We start from the raw sequence: 22632 nt of genomic DNA, 5'->3' as shown, positions 1-22632 counted from the left end.
AAGAGGAAACAGTTTTAAACACAAAAAGTAAAGCAAACCATACACTGACTAGGTAATCACATACTAGATTTCAAAATGACAAAAATATAAGACGAGTGAGATACGCAGGGTCATCACTTCAAAGTACATGTACAATTTCGTTAAAACTTCCAGGTTTAACGACTGTCTAACGACCTCAAAGCGAGCGTGATTGAAGTCGCCAACTTGATTAAAGCGTCCTAAACAACATTAATCCTCCCTATAAGTTTGGCAGTATGAAAGAGAAAGTATTAGTTAGTGCCCTGAGCCAAAGATTTTCTAATATTTACAGTCTTAAATTACCTTTTGCTTTAAACATATACTTTTTTGTTTTGATTCAAATCAATTACAGATCAGAACATCAGCATTACAGCGAATGAGTCCGTGCGTGTGGGATCGCCGCTATTTCCGAACATCTATCCAAACAATGTTGATCGCACCTGGATCATACGAACTGATGAGGGCCGCAAAATTCTGGTCACTTTCTTTGAATTTTCCACTCAGCTTTATAGAGACTATTTTCGGGCTGGAGATGGTGGCAACATCGGAGTTGACGAGTTTTTTGTGTGGAGCGGTAATAGATTAGCTCCACGTCTTCTGTCAAGTGGCAAGCAGATGTGGCTGCGATTTACCTCAAACGGAGCAAACGGAGCACGTGGGTTTCTATTTAATGCTGTCAGCGTACCAATGACCGGTAAGGACTTCCTAACGACCCTGTTTTATTATCTGAAAGAAAATATGTAGGGAAACTGATTACGTGCACCTAGTCGGTTTCCCTGTAAAGTCTTTCAAAATGTATTTTCAAAAAGCCGTATCCTCTTTGAGTGATCCCTGTTTACCACTTCCCAGGTTGTATCGTGTTATTGGGATGTAATCCCTGGCTACATGGTGTCATGTTTTAGGCTCAATGGCTTCTGGCTAGCACCCCGAACAAAGTAATTGACAAATGGGAAGAGCCACCAATGGATGGAATGGCTGGATAGCTCAGTTGGTAGAGCACTGGTACGGTATTCTGAAGGCCGCAGGCTCAAATTTCGCTTTATAATGTTTTATTTGTTTTATCAATGTCAGTGCGTACGGGTCATTTCTCTGTTGGATAATACATTAAGTGTAGGCGGAAGCCGCTTTTGGTGTTTTTCGAAGAGACGCACAGTTTCCCGCGCGTGTGTTCCGTTCTCTCTGGCTAATACGTAGGTTTTATTGAAGGAAACAGCTTCTAATGTAGATACAATTTCTATGAATGCATCCCAAAAATTTGTTCAATATTTGACTACCTTGATGGACATTGATGGTGTTAGCCAACGAGGATGCCATAAGTGTGTGAGAAATTGGGATGTTAGTCAAAACCGAGCTTGGAAATTCTGTTTTCCAGGTATGGGATCATCACCCATAAAAGAAGACGACATAACTCACTCCGAACAATTACATGTATTCACAAACATCGCAAATAACGACTCCACAAATTCATTCCTCCCAAAGCACACTGTCCCAGGAGGAATTATTTCTCAAGGTATTTGCTGCTGTTCCTCTCTTACTTTGAGGGTTTTTGTCTGAAATCGAAAGGAACACGCATGTTTTCTGTTAACGGGAGATTTATTTGGTGTCTCAAATGTTTCCTTGAAGAGAACATACGGTACTTTAATGGACCCAAGTGATGGTGAAATTAGGGACTGCGACCAGTTAAACCTGGTTTGGTCAATAACTGGGCCGGTGTATAAAAGTTCTTTATGCAAACAGAAAGGGGACCCATGTCAAACTGAGTTAAAATAGCCTACGTACCAAACTGCATGTAGGGTCCGTCTACGCTTTGTTTATTCATTTTTCCTTTTAAAAATGAACATTGAAAAACAAGTTGTTTTTTAAATTTGAAAAAGAAAACTAATATTGGAAAAAGTCGTTTCTTGTATTACTTTGTCATTTGAAAACGAAAAGTGTGTCAAACTCGGAAAAGAGGTACTTTTTCTCGTATTGAATGTTGAAAACGGTAAACGAAAGCGAAGTCATTTTTCTCTCTATTTTAGCCATGTTTAAATTTCATTTTAATCGAATTCCTTACCGGACCCGTAGCTCTGAGAAGGCTGCTGGTTTCCTACAGTAATGGGTGGGGGCAGTCTGGTACAGTTTGACCTTTGGTCTAGAAACAGGAAAAGGTCACATGAATATGCATAAGCGTAATAATTATGATCATATAGATATTAATAATAATGAGGTGTAGGGTGAAAAGATAATGGTAGAAGATGACCTTTTGTAAGGAATGGGAATAACATAGGGTCGGAAAGTCTGGTAGAAGTTGACATTTTGTACGGGATGAACATATATATGGAAATTCATAGGGTCAAAAAATGTGGTACACGTTGACCTCAGCACAACAGGATAAAATATGATGATAAATAGACGAGGAGTCATGTTGCGTGATTTCATAGAAAAATATTGACTGGCCCACCATACCTGACTGCCCCCATTTCTTTCAACCATATCTATAATATACAGGATGTAAGCCTCTTGAATAAGGTATGACGTCAATTCTAGAAGGAGCAGCATGACATATGTCTTTTGTTAAAAGAGTAAGCGTAACAGTAATCAAGTTGTGAAAAGGCTGAGATCATTATGCAGGAAAAACCGTTTTCGATTTGTGATGCATTTGGGAACGCGGAAAAGTAAAGCAATTTATGCCCGCTCAATGATCATTTTAGGACATTATCGCCCGCGCACTTTCTGTAAGATAGATGTTGCTTGTTAGAATATAAGAAGATTTTGTGGGTTGATTCTCCTCCTTTGGAACCAACAAATTCATTGTAATCCTCCATTTCAGCCAGAAAAGTCTGAAAAATTGATCGTTTATCAAAGTAGGTTACGTTGTTGTTCGTTCTCAAGTGGAAAAACGAAATACAAAACGATTCTCGTTCTTCGTTTTTAAAATGTGAAAAGTGAAAGGACATATATTATTTTTCCATATCTGTGTTTCAAATAGAAAAACGAGAAATGATTCATTTTTCAATTTTTGCTTTTTCTTTTTCACATTGGAAAACGAAAACGACTTGTTGTGTGAGTGTACTTTTTTCTTTGCTTTTAAATCGAAATATGAATGAAAGAAACGTAGGCCAGCCCAAATGTAGGTCAGGCTAATCTGATTATAGAAACTCCTATAATTCCCCGTGCATTGTACGCTGTGACGTGGGGTGTATAAGTGCCTCTATAATGCAACTCAGTCAGAGATGTCTCCCAGATTCACAAGAAAATTATGTATGTAAATTTTAAACTTAAAATTTATCACCGAAACTTCCAGATTTTCCATTGAATCTGACAAGTAACTTATCTTGCAGAATACGCTTTTAGCTACATGCATAATAACAGTGACGCCTCGAATTCTTGACCTGGTTTCTTCAGAAACGTTGACGTGTACGCCGGGGGACTTTGATTGTGGCCACTCTGTTTGCATCGACGGTGCATGGCAGTGTGACTATACAACAGACTGTCGTGGAAGTGTTGATCAGCTAAACTGCGGTAACCGGTTTTTCCTATTCTTTTTTCTTCTTCTTTTAAGCCACCATCTAAAAAGGCGTTGTTTGTTAGTTATCAAGCGTGCATTAAAAAAAAGAATACTGTGATAATCAACTAACCGAGAAGCCTTCGCCTGCCTAAATAGGAGAGAGGGTCACTACTGTTATCCTCTCTGTCACAGGAAATTTAACATTTATTATTCTAAAACTGATTGGGACATCAAGGTTTCATTGAAATTTCCACGAATTTTATAAACAAAGACCTTACAAAAGATATGTCAAAACTAATTAAGGACACACAGCTGTAAATTTGTGCTCCGTATACCGAAGAAACAGTAGTAACACTTTATATCTTTTTTCTGACTTGAAGTTGCAGCTGGCGTTCATGTTAAATTGAATTTCAGGTCGTCCCGATTTTTACATTAATTTCAGTATTTACCATTTCTATTTCTTCCAATGCCTGTGATAGTTTTGTTGCTGTTTTATTTAAAAACAACTGAGACAAAGTCCTTCTTTCATGTTCCTATACAGTCTTATTCGATAGTGCCCTACTATAGTGCCTTTTAAACAAAAACTATGATTAATTTTGTTTTCACTTCAGGTGAAGATCGCTTTGTCTTCATAAAACAAACTGAAACAGCACGACTTGTTTCCACGAACTATCCCGGGTACTATCCAAATAATAGAGACATCACGTGGATCATCCAAACAGAAGACGATCGGAAAATTCGTGTCAGGTTTGCCAGCTTTGACACTGAGTATCGATACGACTACGTCCAGGCTGGTGATGGCAACGTAAGCGCAGTCAACACTTTCTTTGAATGGAGCTGGAGGAGGACACCACCCGATGTGTTGTCCAATGGAAACACCATGTGGTTAAAATTCGATTCTGATGGAAGTAACTCACGACCTGGATTCTTGATTTCAGCTTCCAGCGTACCGATCACCGGTAGGTTGACAAAGTATTTTCTATGGTGGCCCTGAAGGAAATAAAATTCACGACTAGTCGTAAATTTGTTTTTGCGACGTTGTGAATTTTTTCACGACTATAGTCGCGAATATTTTCGTTTTACGGCTAGTCGCGAATATTTTTCCATAAACTTGGAGTGTAAGTTCGCTAAAACAAACGGCAAATACATAATGATAAGCGCTTGCCTGGCCTGACCTTGAGCATTTTGCACGCAAAGCGGTGCAGTGGCCATGCGCGTGTACTATTCCATGGCTGTCTACATGCGATGCCAAAAGAACAGTGAAGCTATGCATTGAGAAAAAACGAATTCGAACCCTTCAAGTTTCTGGAAAATATTCGTGACAAAGTTTACGACTAGTAAAGTTATTCATGACGTGCAAAGAAATATTCACTAGTAGTGCCGCAGAAATATTTACAACTGGTCGTAAAAAATATTCGCGACTAGTCATGAAAAATATTCGCGACTAGTCGTTTTAAAATCCACGACGTCGCAAAAAATTCACGACTAGTCATGAATTTAATGCCATTTTAGGCTGGGAATGTAGAAACCAGCCAATTCTTCTTGTGCAATGCCATCCATCAATAATTCGCTAACCATACATGCTCCATCACCTTATCAATGTGACTGCATCGTCAAAATGGGCCATAACTATCTCGGCACTGAAAAGTCTGTTTCTTTCTGACTTACCACGTACAATGCTGATATGTAGAATCAACTCGCACAGAATTAAAGCTCACTGTCCTACGACTGTTAAAAGCGAAACAACAGAGAACCGTTGTCCATCGAGATTATTTCGGTTTTACATGGAAACCGTGTTTCTACGGAAGCGCATATAAAGACCATCTGTACAAACAGTTTTTACCACGGCGATTTACTATCAGCCAAATAAATGAAAACAGATATGAAAAAATATGAAAACTATCAATTTGCTTTAATTTTTGTTTTTTTACCTGGATGGTTGCCTTCCCCCCACCGCTAGGAAAAAATGCTAGTGACACCCATGCATATTTTTAGCCATTGTGTATTGCCGTTTCAGACCAAACGTCGATGTTAATATATGATTTTGGAGATTTCAACAGGCAAAAAAATAAAAATGAAAAGGACATGAAAAGGGACACTAGCGTACCTTTTCATGAAGTGGATTGCAATCCCCAGGCTCTTTGACGTCACATCTATACGTTCACTCGACACAAACCGCACATACAGCGCAGGGTGCTGGCGAGGGCATATGTATAACGTATGTTTGTCGATTGCTTTTTGGATGGAGTTCATTTTCACATTTGAACGTGGGTCAAACTTCCCAGTGCGCATGACACGTGTACACTTATATATTCGGGATTAGGGTACAAAGTAACCCCAAATACTTTGCGCGTCCGCAGCTGTGGGGTATTTCGTGCGTTGCATTTGTAAAAGTACTGTTTTTGTTCTCTATTTCATGTATTATAAATTAATAAATTTCGACTGGTGAAAATTCAAATCCAACTTCCAAGTTCGCTTGCTTAATTCTGTTTGGCACTTGGAAAATGTACGAAGAAATTAAAAACAGTCTGCAGTGTTGAAATCGAGACCATCACCAGACCAGTCACAAGAACAGTCGCAAGTGACAGGGTGAACAGTGACAAAGGAATGTTTTTGTTGCAGTTCATTTGAATAGCTTGTGGCTTGAATTCAGACTGCAGGTCTTGTGTTGGTCTCGTGTGGTCCTGTGCCGTAGGTGGTCTCGAAAACAACACTGCAGTCTACTCGTCATCTAAATGTGAAAATTCACACATAAAATAAGATTTATGTCCTTTCCTTTTGTGTTGGAAACCAAGCTTTATTGAAATGTAACATCTTTGGTTCCAAGCAATAAAAACAAATCTCAGTGCATTCCACCCTAAGGATACATTTAAAACCATGGCACACTAAATAAAACTTACGAAACTTTCAAAATGTCCGCCGTGATGGGATATCAATTTGACGCCTCCCGGCAAGATCGTATAACTGGCCGTGGGTAGATAGTATTTCTTCGTGGCGTGATAGTATTTTGCCGTGGAGAGATAAATAACTCGAAAAAAAATGGGAAGTGACCCTTGTACGCTTCCGTATGTTTCCTTCTTAGCGTGACAAATAACTGTGTCAGAAAGAGGTATTGAAATCCGGCGAAATGATATACTTGGTTTTTACTGAGCAGTTTGAAAAGTTTGAACAATTACAAGGTGAAGGACAAAGAAATATCAAACCTGATGGTTTTATGTAATGAAACATTGAACTTCCGACAGAGTTAGCCGCATTTATATTTGTTCTTTGATACAGATGTACTGAATTGTTCTCAAAATGAGTTTGACTGCGGGCATTCAGTCTGTATAAGTGGGAACTGGCAGTGTGACTCCATAAATGACTGTTTTGGTGGAGGCGATGAACTCAATTGTGGTAAGTTTAAAATGAGGAAATGAACAATAGGCCTATCTCCACAAATGCACTACCGTTATATATAAGTGATGTAAAACGGTGGTATTTGAGAAATCAGTCGGGGCTAACCGGAAACACGTCCACCCTCGTTGAATCGCATCTTGATCCTGTCTTTCAGGCCATCCTGATGGTCATTAGCTTGCAAAAGTTTTTTAAAGCCAGATTAACAAACTTAAAAATCAGATTTGCTGTGCTTTTAATCTGTCACAGCAATACGTTACTTAACCGAAAGTCCAGTTGATATTCGACTAGTGTAGAATTTAGTAGGGTTTAATGATGTCAATAAAAATCAGTTTATGATATGTCAAGGAACGTTACTCAATGATGACGCTGTTGTATGAAACGGCTCAGTATCAATTTTCAAAAAACGTTTGCACTCTGAATGGCTTTATCATGTGTGTTATTACAAACGTCCACTGCAAATATACACGTGGGGTAAATCTTCAGGAAACCCCGACAAGAAATATTTTCAACGGTTTGTGTTGTACTCTATGTTGGCAACACACGGTGCGGCGTCTCAGTGTGAGACTACGGCATGCACAAGTATCGAACACTGGCTACGGCTCTCCACCGCTGCCTCTTTTGATTAAAATTCGAAGCCGTATCACAAGAGACAGGACCGGGTTATGTCTACCCCTGTCATGCGCCGCCCCATACAATCCCATGTATTAACTAAATTGATACCTCGGCTGTGCTGTGTGAATATATATGACCTTCCTGCAGTTCAGGTTTTGATTATCCTTGTAATTAGATTTATAATTGAAAAGACCCCAGAAGATGTACACACCCAAGCGGACAGACATTTCCGGTAACTTTGATTCGTTCCTGGATTTGTTACCTTTGGATTCTCTGTTACCTTCCCTTTCACAACTTCTGTCATATTAATGTTTACAGTGAATATGACTAAAAATGTCTATACTTGGACACTTAAAATTCCTAGGCAGTTCCATTGATTATAATTTAGCTGCTAACTGTGCTGTTGAAGAGTTCTTTGCTCTTCCAAACATGCACACTTTTTACTCGTTCTTTTCATATATTTTCTCACTCGTTTTTATTTTGTGTATATAGGAAGAGGGGAAACCATTTATCTCAATTCAACCGAGACAGTCGAATTGAGTCCAGAAACCTATCCAAGTAACTACCCCCGGATTATTGACAGTGCATGGGTAATCGAAGCAGAAGAAAATCGAAAAATTCAAATTACGTTCTCAAAGCATGTGTCAGTGTTTGGACCCTACAAATTCCGAGCTGGTGACGGTAACGACAGTGCAAACGAGGAGAGCGTCTTCTTTGAGTGGAGCAGGTATTCTTCACCTCCTGATCTTCACTCAGCTGGTCGTGCGATGTGGCTGAGTTTTGAACTAACAAGCAAGGGTTCTGCAAGATTCGCATTTCCTCTTTCTGCCACAAGTGTTCCACTGGCCGGTACGAAACAGCTTTGATAGGTTTCATCAATATTAGAATTCCATATGGTTTTATTTATCAGCTATACACCAACCTATCTCGTTCGATCGTTTTGGGGCACTCGTTTGGTGTGGAGGTCAGGATTGTGTTGCTTTAAATGGTTTGAAAATGAATTTGTGTCCCAGCATATTCACTGTAAAAGGGACTGTCAGCGTAGAATAATGTTGAAGCCAAACGCAACTCTTGGAGGCGTTTTGGTCTCGGTCAGGATGTCCCGAACATATTTATTTCTAGTGATGGTGTCCTATCTTTTCTGTCACCCTATACTCTTTTTTTACAGCCACTCTGGTGTGTTCTGAGGGCGATTTTGACTGTGGTCATTCAGTCTGCATATCCGCGGACTGGTATTGTGATGCTCTGACAGACTGCGTCGACGGAAGTGATGAGCATGATTGTGGTAACTCTCACTAAAGCAGTGTGATTCAGTTAACATAGAAGTTTAATGATTCGCAAACATTCTTTTAAAGTGTTGGTCGAGGCAAATATTCTGGACGTGTATTCTTGTTGTAGGCCGGTATGTTTCCCTTCATTACCGTATTGTTATTGCCTTAGAATATTACTTGAAGTTATTTTTCATATCTATCATTTCTGCTGACCTTGTGGAGACACAGATTCTCTTTTCCAAAATAGTTCCTAATGTTGCTGTTTTTCAAGACACATTATGATCAACATACAACAATGCAAGTTCCCCATGCTCATTTGGACTCATATTGGCCTACGTTCCACTGTTTTGTCCCCGTGCACAGCGCCGGAGATATGCGCCGGCAAGTATGACCTAATAGTGGTACAGTACATGGCGCTATACCAAAAGACGAATTCAGATTTCAGCGCTTTAACTGGAGACAGGTAGGAAATGCACCGTCCATGCTGTGGACGATGAACGCTCGACATCGCCACTATAGTGGGAAATGTTTATCAAGGCTTTGATTGATGAAGCATGGCGTGTCGTTGCCGATAGTTTGAAGACAGTTAACCGTGATCGTTCTGAATAATTCCCAAAAGGACCCAATATCCTTTCGAAATTAGGTGCTTTCTGAATTCGGATGAAATGCAGGTGCGGAACTCGAAACCTTCGGCTGTTTATTGTCGGGGGAAATGCATTCGAATCTGGAAAACGTTAGGTCTGTCAAATTTCATTCCGATTAAGAAAACATGTTAGGTCTGGAAAAATGTACTCGAATCTGAAAAACATATTAGGTCCAAAAAAATTTCATTCGTATCTTAAAAACATGTCAGGTCTACAAAATTTGATTCGAATCTTAAAAACATGTTGGGTCAAAATAATTTCATTCGAATCTTTAAAGCATGTTAGGTCTGTAAAATTCCATCCAAGAAAGAAATATTAGGTACGAAAGATTTCATTCGGTTTTTGAAAATGAATTCAAAAATTCAAAGTACGGTCTGTTTTTAAAAAAAATGACATTAACAAAAAATCGATTTTTAAAAAAAGCATTACATTTCTCGGAAAGCATGATCCGATCTTTTTGACTCTAACTCTGCTCCGTTGTAGGCACCGTTCTGCTCGGAGCTCCTCAGAACAGATATATCAAAGTCCGTAGCGTTAGTCAAATTGTGACAATTGTCATTTAATTTGTTAATGCAAAACTGGAGGTCGCCGACCAAGTCTGTATGAAGCCAGATAGCGTTGTCTACTAATATCAAATCGTTGGAAAAAATAAATCACAATCAGTAAAGCAAAGTAAAGGCAACTCGGTCTACGATTACACTGATCAGCTGGCAAAATTTGTATTGTTGAATTGTCATGTAAAGTTGTACATGTACAATTTTTTAAAAAGCGTGACATTTCTCGAAAAAACATGTTCCGATCTTTTTGACTGTAATTCTGCTTTGTACGTTCGTCCTGGTTCAGCTGACTGCATATTTATTATACCGCGTGATTTCGAGCGGCTAGCTAGCTGGTGCGCGCTGCGCTGAGCTACTGCATCAAATGACGAACGCCTTGACAGTTAGGCCGAGCCTGGTTAAGGGGAGGCTGCCCGCATGGGATTTTTTACACTGTCTATTGTTGTTTGTCTTCATGGCGCTTTCAGCAACTCAGGCTATTTGCGCCAATAACTGTACGTTTATTCATACACTTTATTAATCAGCATCACATTACGGAGTTAGGAAGAAGGTCCAGTTTTAGAGGCAGGAGGAAACCGGAGTACCCGGAGAAAACCTGCGAGAGCGAGTATGGACTGGAAACCAAATGCACTTAAAGCCTGGGCCAAGCCTGGGCCAAGCCGGGACTCGAACTCGGGCCTCGTTGGTGCAAAGCGAGGAAAGAACCGCTACGCTAACCCGCTCCCCCCCTTTACACTGTCTAGGGCCAGCTCTAGTACTATACTATATGGCCTTGGATGAGTGATTCACGGTGTTTGAACTTGTAGGGCCTATAGTGCGAATTCCCCGTGTATTTTTAGTATCGCCGATGTATTTTAGTATTGAAAAATTCAGTGCGCTCCACTGCAGACCACGCCCCCCAAAATGACGCTTCCTTTACAAAACATACCGAGAAGTCTGCCAAGGAAGGCCTCCATCTGATTTATTTTGAAAGAACAGAGAAAGACATTGAATAAGGATTGTTTAACCATACAAGCAAATCTGAGACAACATGGTCACAACGTCCTGAGTTTCAATAAAAAGTGTCATACCTGCCTCGTCTGAGTAGGGCAGGGTCAGAAATTCCTTTTCATTTTTGTTAAGAAATTTCCAGTCTGGTAAGGGCCACCAATGATTCCTCTTTTCTGAAAATGTGGAAGTCAAATCCTTTCCACAGTTGTAATATTGCCATGCATTTGACTTGACAATTGTACCCCCATGTATGTTCTAACGACTGATATCACTCCTTATCGTTCCTTCATTTCATATTCAGACGTCCCGCGATTCATATTCATCGGTGAAAATGAAACCGCACAGCTAGTCTCCACAGGTTATCCCAACAACTATCCTAATAATGTTAACATTACCTGGATCCTCCATACGGATGAAGACCGCAAGATACACGTGACCTTCAATGCTTTCGATACCCAACAAAATGCTGACTATCTGCGGGCTGGTGACGGCAACATGACAAGTAACGCGTTCTTCCAGTGGGCAGGTTACAAACTTCCCCCTGATCTTCTGTCCAATGGGAACACCATGTGGTTGAGGTTCACGTCCAACAGTTACTACACCCGACGTGGATTTTCATTGACGGCTTCTAGCGTACCCTCAGAAGGTAACATTCAGATGTTCACCAAATCAAATAGGCCTATGCAAAGTGTACGCAGCCTCTTTGTGACGTCGTGCACTTGCAAGCTGCTATACGTTTAATCACACCGAAATGATTAAAACGGCCGTGTTAAAACAGGATCACGGTCTGTGAAAGCAATCCTTGGTTTATCGTGTCTATTTTAATCATTAAGCTACGCCTGTAAGTAAATGTTCAATGGCATTTTATAAACGAAAAACCTAAAGAATCGCAGTAAACACTACTCATAGTATTCGATAAATTTGGTTCTGAAGACAAAACTTCTTTAGAATATGTAAAGAAATTTGAAACAGTCCTTTTAGAAATTCATTGTACTTTTCTACGGAATCGTTGTTAAATTTCTTTACAATTTCTAATGGATCTATGCTAAGTTTCTTTAGAAAATAACAGACTTTCTTAAGATCATTCTTTAAAAATTAATGACAGAAAAATGAACAAAGAAAATGTGAATCTTTCTGTGATATCAAAATTAGGAAAATAAGCACCGTGATTCAATTAACATATTAAGAATAGGATAAACTGTCTGGTCTGAATGTGCGTTGCCTGATTTGTTTTAGATGGCTATATGTTTGTTGGCTAACGTTTTGAAAATCAAAACCCACACCATTCACACCTTTGAAACCTTTGTCAACAAACTACCTCATCAGATAAAATGAACAGATGCAGTAAAGGAGGCGTCGCAATACCAGGACTTGTCATAATCACAGTCCAAAACATCTGAGGAGGGTGTAATTAATGTAACACAAAGCCAAGGTCTGGTTTAGTAGAGTCCGGTTCATAAAGATAAAGTTCTGTGATTTCTTTTCTGTTTAATTGTAACTTTGAAATCCAGCTGATTGACCGTTGATCAACAACAGTAAATTATTATTTAGTTGCACTTGCAGCAAAATGAATTATTCCATTGCATGCCTAAAAGTGTTCCACTGGCCAGTATAAAACAGTTCTTATTGTTTTCATCAATATTACAATATCGTATTATCGTTTTATTTATTGGGTACACCAACATATCTCGTTCGGTCGTTCTAGGACACTCGTTTGGTGGTGAAGTCAAGATTGTGCTGCTTTAAACGAATTTCTGAATGCTTTAAAGTTGAATTTGTGTCCCAGCATATTTACTGTAAATGGGACTGTCAGTGTAGTTAAACTAATGTTGAAGCCAAACGCAACTTTCGGATATATTTTGGTCTCGGTCAGGATGTCCCTAACATCTTTATTTCTAGTGATGGCGTGTCCTATCTTTTCTGTCACCCTATACTCTTTTTTTACAGCCACACTGGTGTGTTCTCAGGGCGATTTTGACTGTGGTCATTCAGTCTGCATATCCGCGGCCTGGTATTGTGATGCTCTGACAGACTGCGTCGACGGAAGTGATGAGCATGATTGCGGTAACTCTCACTTAAGCAGTGTGATTCAATTAACATAAGTTTAATGATTCGCAAACATTGTTTAAAGTGTTTGGTCGAGGCAACTCTTCTGGACGTGTATTCCTGTTGTAGGCCCCTATGTTTCCCTTCATTACTGTATTGTTATCGTCTTAGAGTATTACTTGAAGTTGTTTTTCATATCTATCATTTATACAGACCTTGTGGAGACACAGATTCTCTTTTCCAAAATAGTTTCTAACATTAAAAAGTTGCTGTTTTTTTTCAAGACACATTATGATCGACACACAACAATGCAAGTCCCCCATGCTTATTTGGACTCAGTCGTGGCCTACGTTCCAATGTTTTGTCCCCGTGCACAGCGCCGGAGATATGCGATGGCAAACATAACCTAACAGTGGTTGTGGACTTGACAGTACAGGTTCATGGTCACTACGTTGATCCACCCCTTCACACCCCTACGTTTCACCCGCCTCCCCAAAATGTATGTTCTAACGACTGATATCACTCCTTGTCGTTCATTCCATTTCATATTCAGATGTCCCGCGATTCATATTCATCGGTGAAAATGAAACTGCGCAGCTAGTCTCCACACGTTATCCCAGGTACTATCCTAATAATGTGGACATTACTTGGATCCTCCAAACGGATGATGACCGCAAGATACACGTGACCTTCCATGCTTTCGATACTCAACAAAATGCTGACTATCTTCGGGCTGGTGACGGCAACATGACAAGTAACGCGTTCTTCCAGTGGGCTGCTAACTACAAACTGCCCCCTGATATTCTATCCAGTGAGAACACTATGTGGTTGAGGTTCACGTCCAACAGTTACCACACCAGACGTGGATTTTCGTTGACGGCTTCTAGCGTACCCTCAGGAGGTAACATTCAGATGTGAACAAAATCAAATAGAAAGAGTGCACTCAGTGTCTTTGTGACGTCGTCCATCTGCAAGCAGCCATACACGAAGCACAATTCGGGTCAAAAAGGTTGGAACCTATTTTTGCCCAACGGAATGCTTTTTTTAAAAAAACGAACTTGTTTTTAAAATCGAGTGTATTTTTTAAACGAATGTCATTTCAAAAAAGATCGCATTTTTCGAATTTTGGAATACATGTTTTTAACCAAACGAAATTAAAAAAGTTTGGACTTATAAAATTCGTTCTAAGCTTAAGAACATGTGGGATTTGTAAAATCTTATTCTAAAAAATAAGAAACTCCATCTATAGAAATTAATCTGCTCTTTATAAATTCACTCAAATCTAAAGAAACATGTATTGTATCTTTAAAATTTCGTTCGATACGTGTATTTTAAAAATGCTTCCAAAAGTCAAAAATGCAAACGTTCGATTTTTAAACAAGAAGTTCAATTTTGAAAAAAGGCATTTTGTTTTGTAAAAACACGTCCCAATCTTTTTGACCCGACTTCTGCTTCGTAGTTCGTATCCTACGTGTAACCGCACCGAGAGGATTATACGGCTGTTTTCAAACAAGACCCCATCTGTGAAAGCAATCCATGGTTTATAGTATCGTGTCTATTTCAATGAAAAGCTCCGCCCATATTTAAATCCTCAATGGCATTTTGTAAACGAAAATTCTACAGAATTTCTGTTAACACTACTTGTAGTATTTGGTTCAGAAGATATAATTTCTCTAGAAACGATTTTTTAAAAAAACAATCCAAGAAATTCACTGTACCTTTCTACTGAATCGCACTTGAATTTCTTCTCAATTTCTGTGGAATCTATACAGAGTTTCTTTAAAATATGATAGAGTTTCTTTGGAGCATTCTTTAAACATTGATTGTATTTCTACAAAATAGAATGTAAATGAAAATGTAAATCTTTCTATGTTCTAAAATCTGAATAAATGGGATTTAAGATAAGTTTAAGAAAAGGATAGACAATCGAGACTTTATATGCGTTAATACCTGGATTTGCACGATTTATCATTCTGTTCAGTCTGCATTACCGGCCTCAATTTGTTTTATATTGCTATTTGTGTGGGGGCTAAGGTTTTGAAAAAGGACGGGATTTACAACTTTGAAACCTTTGTCAACAAATACATGTACCTCATCAGATACAATGAGCAGATAAAAGAGACATCACAATAACCGGACTAGACATAATGTACATTCTTTGAAAAAAGCTGTGGGTCGTATAACTAATGAGAAAGTTTGGTTTAATACAGTCCAGTCCATGAATTATAAAGTTGTTCTGTGATTTCTTTCCTGTCTTGTTTTAGTTTTGAAATCATCTGATTGGCCGTTGCTCACAACAGCAAAGGATCATTTAGCTGCACTTGTAGATATAAATTATTCATTACATGCCAAAATACCCTACTGCAGTCTATATCAGCCGCTCAGATTTTGAGAACTTTTTATTTCATTTTAAGCAAGCTTCAGTCAAACAGATGGATTCCAAAACTGAACTGAACATTAAAGGAAACTGAAGAATAGTCTGACTACACCGCTGATTGCTAACCAACTTCTGGATAAGACCGTACATGTAAAGCTGGTATAATGACGCCACATCAATTCGCTGCGCTGCCTCTGATGAAAGGCGATGCTAATGCAATCTTTTCAATTTGTACAATGTGTAATAAATAGCACTATATTTTGCCTGGAACTTACCTGGATCGTTTTTGCTTGCCACCCTTGGGTAATCTAGATACCATAGAGTGTTCTCCTGGAGAGTTGGACTGTGGGCATTCCGTCTGCATACAAAGCGCATGGCAGTGTGACGGTTTACGTGAATGCATCAATGAAAAAGACGAACGACGTTGTGGTAAGGCTAACGCATATAATGCATCGTTATTTATTCTGTTCGATCTAATCTAGTGTTATATTTCGTTTCTATGTTATAGTTTACCCAAAGTTGTTTCGGGCAAATTTTTCATTGATTGTAGATCTGCTGAATTACGGTACTGTGATCAGCATTGCTTTCCATCTTAAGGTTTGGCTCATTTGTTCGTGTGACTTCCTTGAATTGCAAACCAGCTACATTTGAATTAGTTAACCGACTAAAATTCCGGCGCTTTTTTTCCTCGATCATCTATGGTCCCTCTTTTTTACGTTTTAGCATTTGCATCTTATCAGCGCATCTAGAGACAGCTTTTTCCACGTAAATTATATCATTAAATACGAACTATATCATCCGCACGTGAGCATAAATCTCGCTCTACCTAAAGTTAAACGGAGCCAAAGGTAGACAAACGTCTCACAGGTTTATTTGTAGATTCAAACAAACGGGGATTTTCTTCTTTCTTACACTTGGATACCCAAGGGGCCCCCAGAAAACACAATTCTTTAGCAGTTTATAGGCATGCTTTTTATCATCCGTTAGCACTTTGAGATTTCATTGGCCTCGTCTTTGGCGATTTTTTTTGTCTGCTTTCCATTGTCCAATTTAAAATGAGGCACCATGCCCCATGCACGAACAGAAGAACGTTTCTTATATAGTCAGCATCCCATTAGGATGCACAAAAAGACACAAACAAACAAACAAACAACCCCAACACCCCAACAAACAAACAAACAAACACCCCAACAAACAAACAAACACCCCAACACCCCAACAAACAAACAAACAAACAAACACCCCAACACCCCAACAAATACCCCAACAAACAAGAATACAGAACGATGTTCATTCTCTATTTAAGGGAAACTCACCCCCTATCATTTATTCCAGTCTTTTCAGGTGAGAGAATTACTGAGTCCTACGTGGTTAAAAAAGGCATTTCGGCGCATTGTGGCTTTTAGAAAATGATCTCTTCAGGATGTTCATAAATGAGTATTTTGTGTTACAATTTTATTATGCCCAGCTCTGTTCATGGATTTTTTTTCACTTTTTATTAATGTTAGACGAAGACCTTGAAGTTTATGTCACGGAGTCTGAAATGGCCTTGCTTGCATCCCCACGTCAGTCCACATACCACCACGACAGCAACAATAAAGACCTCACTTGGATAATCCAAACAGAGCAGGGCCGGAGGGTTCGTCTGATCTTCAGTTACTTCAGAACAGAATATCGCTACGATGTTGTGCGCGCGGGTGATGGCAACAGCAGTGCAGAGGGCGCTTTCTTTCAGTGGAGCTGGATAAAAGAACCACCTGATCTGCTCTCCGATGGGAGTACAATGTGGCTTAGGTTCATATCTGACAGAAGTGAAGGAAACAATGGGTTCTCTTTACTCGCTCACAGCGTTCCGCATAATGGTAAGCATTTGTTGCAGCCGTAAAGCCATTAGAAAATTCAGTTGTATAAAGGTGACATGTTGATAAGCATGTATGCTTGTTAGAGGGGTACTTCTATTCCGTGGTAAGCTGGCTGGTATATCTGACGAGAAATTGATGGAGAAATAAAGACATTGTTTGAAAGAGTAACAGTTCGGCTACAATAGACAATTACAGAAAGAGTCTCCAGTTCAGCCAAAATGTTGGATATTTTAATGATGTTTTGCAGCTGTTTCGTTGTGTACAAATTGGCGCCAGTATGCTTTTCAGACAAGCACTTCGATTCCTTGGTTAGCTGTTCATATCTGTGGCAGTAAAGTGATGGACAAATAGCAAATCACGCCGCATTATACATTTTTGTAAGCTGAATCTGTGGGCGTTACAATAAAACAACCAAACATTGTTGAGCTTCCGTGGTTTTTGAAAAGCGACGATGTTTTGGTGTTATTTCGTGGATGCTTGTCAGACGGGTGATTCCATATGATGCAAGATATGGGGCTGAGAGACCCCCCTCCCACCTTTGTGTTGGTCAATGTTTGATCGGAATCTCAGGAAGTTTTTACAGACTTTTTTTTGGGGGGGGTGTTAGGTAACAATAGACCTAGAGTGTGTGTATAGGGATTGGACGGTGGGGGGGGGGCTACCCATCGGCCCCATATCATGCACGGTATCGGTAATTCGATTTGGTGGTCAACTTTCTTGTCTAACGATTAACCGATTGAGAAATAACAACTTCCAACAAATGATACATTGTTCGAAAGCTGCATATTTGGCCTAAAACACGAAATTACTAAAAAGTCTGCTCTTTCAAGTATTATGAGCTAATATGGAATGGGCTAAAATTAAACGTGAAAAGTTTCCAATTGGTAGTCGAATAGAAGGAACTGGAACTGTCAAAAGTCATTTTTGAAGTACTGTCTGGTAAATGTTGGCAAGTGTTCTTAAACTATATTGCGCAGATAAAATGACTGCGTATGACGAATGTCCGTGCATGCATGTAAAGTTTCAAAGCGAACGGGCATGGGACATCTGAGTTCGGGGGGGAGTGAATCTGCCCCAGCTATAAGATGGTCCGAAGAAACACGACTCTTTAAGGCGTTAATCATTAGTCATGAGCATAAAATAGTTGAATAACTCCCTTTATTACAGAAAATCTGACATGCGTTTCAGACGAGTTTGACTGTGGACATTCTGTTTGCATCAGGAGTGAGTGGCAGTGTGACAATATAGTTGACTGTTTGGATGGAAGTGATGAACTCAACTGCGGTAAACCTTCAATGCTAAATAATGTTGCAAGGCCTATTTATATTCATGTATTTACTTGCTGAAATATTCAAAACAATTTGGAATGCATGCATTATTTCTTTTCCTTGGGTGTACTCCTTACTACGCGAGTTTGAGGGAAAGTCTTGGGAAAAAAGTTATGTCGATCCTTCTGGAACCTTTGGAACGCATGACGGTGGCAAACATACAGGAACCTTGGTCTTGTTTGAGTCAAATTTGAGCTAACCACCCACGTACATGTATGCTCCAAACAATACAAACAATATCAGACGCGTTTCGTGGGACTGATTCATTTTGCTGTTATTTGAAACGTCTAAAAATCCTTCCAATGGATGGTAGGGATTTCCTGTACCATAATTGGGAAGTTATGCACATTTGCACAGGCACATTTTTAGGTGAATATTGTTTATTGAGAGAAGTGACAGAGGCATCATCCGCGCTGTTGTGATTAAGGCCCATATAACCATTTTAATTTAGTTTGGAACAGTTTTCATCAAAAAAGTATACTGGATCTGAAACTATACGAGCATAGAAAAAGTATATTGCATTCTTATAACGTGATAGATGATGAAAACACTATACACACCGCTACACATAAGTGAGGCCTGTTGAGCAAAGTAGCCATCCTCTAACTATGATGCTAATATATTATCGTATAATGCAACACAGCAGGCAAATTTATAAGTGAGGCTTGTTCGATCCTTCTGCTTGCAAAGATTTTCGTGACGCTGACTAGCCTAACCATAAGTTTGCCTACTGCAATGCATTTTACGAAAAATATTAGCATCACAGATCTTATTTCAATGATGGATTTGCGCCGGGAAGATGTAAATTAATTTCAGATTTTTGCCCTTCCCGACGTGTATTTTAACACTGAATACTCAGTTTATGCCCTGAAGGTTTGTGAAAATACCGCAAGCGTACTCGGGTGGGACTCGAACCCACAACCTCCTGCTTACTAGTGCAGCAGGAGGTCGTGGGTTGAGTCCCACCCGAGTACGTTAGTGGTTTTTTTCTTAAGCCTTCGGGCATACACTGAGTATACAGTGTTAAAATATACGTCGAGCAGGGAAAAAATCTAAAATTAAATCACAGATCTTGCAGTCTATTTTCCTGTAGAGGCCTCACATATAAGTAGCGTTGGGTAATCGGATCGGGTTGGACAACACTATCACAGTGGCACAGATAGGAGAGCTGCATGAGGTGTCTTTATGGTATGCCTTATATGGTTGATTGAACACGACAAATGATCAGTTTGTTAAGGGATCTGGGCTTGACGTACCTTGAAGGTTGACATTGTATGTGTTTACCCTGTTCTTTGTCAATTTATGCCTTGTCAGGAAACATCAACCTTACTGCAGTGGGAACACTCCGCTTAACACCTCCGTGGTACAGAGTGTTTTATTTAACTCCCCGAAACCTTGACGCAACCTGGGTGATCCAGACACAGGAAGACAGGAAGATTCTCCTCACCTTCTCTTCTTTTCAAACTACGTTCGAGGATGGGATTTTCCGAGCCGGAGACGGTTCAAACAATGCCAATGGCACAGGCGTATTTTTCAGTTGGAGTGGAAGACGACCTGCTCCCAGAGCTCTTTCTGACGGAAGTACAATGTGGCTGAGCTTCGAAACTGGAAAAGCATCTACGTGGCAGCCGTTTGAATTGCAAGCCGCCAGTGTACTATCAACTGGTAAGAATCGCACAGTTTACGGTGTCTTGCCGAATTCCTTGTGTTTTAATGTTGTTGCTTAATTAATCTTAATCCTATAAAAGCTGGGAGGGGAACTCGTTCCTCCCTCGACAGTTTTTACGATATTGCTGCAGCGCGATCATTTTGACACCAAGTTCGTGAAAATATCGAACATTACCGTTTTCGAGCAGCGCCCATTTTCCGAAACTGGTCAACCAAAGTGTATACTTTCACACAACCCAATGCACGCGTGTGGCCTTGAGCTTCAAATGACTTAACACGACCATGTGTCAAATTTGAGTTGGAACTTCCCATTTGTATTGTTAAGGAGTAGCTTGCATGCCTGCCAAGTTTAAAAAAATAATCTTAAAAGTAATAGTAAATTTTCAAAGAATAACAGATATATTAATTAGAAATCTAAGATCTTTAAAACCCACTGAGGGACATTTGTACACTTTGGCTGCCTATACAAAATTTGTCCAGTATAAGAGCGGTCACAAAGGGATTTACACGAGCACATTAATTGCTTAAATGAAAGCTCCTATATAATATTGGTCAACAGAATCCTCGAAAGAACACCTTTACTTCTCAGTTAACCTTGTTTTCAATTTTTGTTTAATTGTTTAAAAGGTTAAGAAGAGTTTATTTTCAAAACGAGAAACGAGGTTACCTCCAGGCAGTTTTTATAGGTGCTTTGATTAATAATATAACTCAGTGAGTAAGAACTGTGCAAAATAGCATTTAGGAACACCTGAAACACTCTTTTTGTTCTTAAATATTCAATATTTGTAGAAATATTTTGGAATGAACCTCCTAGTATTTTGCTGCCTTTTTGGTTTAATGCTAATAAGTGTTTATGTTATTCATAAGCAAAAGTGTGATGCAGTCCCAAGAAGAGAATCTCAGTGTTGCACTGGAAGGTCTGTGTTCACAAAAGGGTGCTTAAATTTTGAAGATTTTGCTGGCCTCAATTTTTTTCTCCCGTGATTCAGTTTTGTGTTAGTACCTAGCAATATTAAAGCAAGCATTATAACTTTTCTCAAAAATGTTTTCATTGAGTTAATTTGGGAGTCAGAAAATTTGAGCGGAAGAGCCTGTGCACTGAAATATGTCTTCCCTAGATGACATCACAGCAAAAGCGCCCTCTGTTGTCCAGGAAAGCAATGGCAATTTCAAAGTTTATGTTTTAACAATTACAGTTTTCAAAGCATTAAACCGAAAAGGGATATCAAATAATTTCCGCACATTTAAGAAGAGTTTAAAGTTGCCTAAACATTGGGTCTGCATTGATTCATTGCTGCCACACGGTAAGATCATGTTGTAAGGGTTGTTTGTGTGTTTGTTGGTTTCAAAGATGGATTTGCGCCGGGGAGATGTAAATTAATTTTGGATTTTGCCTTGCCCGACGTGTATTTAACACTGTATACTCAGTGTATGCCCCCGAAGGCTTGTATGCAGTGTTAAATACACGTCGGGCAGGGCAAAATCCAAATCAATTTGTTTGTTGGGTTGTTTTTTTTGTCTGTTGGGGTGTTGGGTTGTTTGTTTGTTTGTTTGTTTATTGGGGGTGTTGGGGTTGTTTGTTTGTTGGGTTGTTAGGGGTGTTTGTTTGTTTGTTTGTTTGAAGGCGGTGTGATTTTTTTGGCTCTCGTTTAACGTAAGTTTTTTTCACTGTACTAATGACTTTTTTGGTCCTTAGTGGTTGTAGTTGTGTACGTATATTGTTGTAGACTTGATAGGTCTTATTTAAGGACTGTTACGGTGTATCATTTTGTGATATTTTCACCTCCTTTTTTTTCATAGTCCCGAACATTTGATATACGTTAGCTAGCGGGGCTGGCCGCCATGGCTAGTCGTACTGCTGACCGTACTGTTGTTCGGGATCACTCAGGAGAAAATGGCCACATAAGTAAACATTGTAAAAAAAAAACAGCAGAAGCTGAACCGTCTACATCTGACACTAACATTGCTGATTTTATCCCATTGAATCCCCCTCTCAAGTCCGTACACGGTAAAAAATTGCACCCAAAACATCCAACAAAACAGAGTCGACAAAACATTTTGACTGACCAGAACAATTCCCGTCTACTTTAGATAAGCCAGCTGACACTGATGCGCAGCAACAATCAGCCACTGAACCTAATGCTCGACGTTTAGCAGGAACACCTTTAAAACAGCAGGAGACAGAAAAACAAAGTACTTTCACTACAGACAAACACAACACCACTTTAAATGCAGCTCCTTCAAAGCAAAATAAACAACACCCAAAACATCTAACAATACTACTGCCCTTCCTCTGGGGTTTGCCTCCAGCTCCTTCTCGTGAAACCTCTCCTCTCTTTGCAGAGATTGTTGCCAAAGGACACCTAAAAAAAA

At 39.5% G+C, this 22632-nt stretch overlaps 1 protein-coding gene across 1 annotated transcript in view; it reads left to right on the top strand.

Annotated features, from left to right (window-relative positions):
* Positions 1-22632, top strand: part of LOC110984806 (uncharacterized) — a 63831-nt gene that overhangs the window by 11237 nt on the left and 29962 nt on the right. Inside the window, exons 2-14 of the mRNA XM_087143082.1 lie at positions 371-712; positions 3406-3522; positions 4120-4467; positions 6785-6901; positions 8009-8365; positions 8685-8801; positions 11280-11624; positions 12926-13042; positions 13578-13925; positions 15714-15830; positions 16910-17263; positions 18431-18547; positions 19906-20256. Of these exons, the coding sequence (XP_086999208.1) occupies positions 371-712; positions 3406-3522; positions 4120-4467; positions 6785-6901; positions 8009-8365; positions 8685-8801; positions 11280-11624; positions 12926-13042; positions 13578-13925; positions 15714-15830; positions 16910-17263; positions 18431-18547; positions 19906-20256 (3147 nt within the window). The remainder of the gene's footprint in view (positions 1-370; positions 713-3405; positions 3523-4119; positions 4468-6784; positions 6902-8008; positions 8366-8684; positions 8802-11279; positions 11625-12925; positions 13043-13577; positions 13926-15713; positions 15831-16909; positions 17264-18430; positions 18548-19905; positions 20257-22632) is intronic.

This window comes from Acanthaster planci, linkage group LG11 (genome assembly GCF_054643075.1).
Source record: "Acanthaster planci isolate LZ-2023a linkage group LG11, COTS_SCS, whole genome shotgun sequence".
Classification (NCBI taxonomy): domain Eukaryota; kingdom Metazoa; phylum Echinodermata; class Asteroidea; order Valvatida; family Acanthasteridae; genus Acanthaster; species Acanthaster planci.
This window is presented reverse-complemented; position numbering and strand designations above follow the sequence as displayed.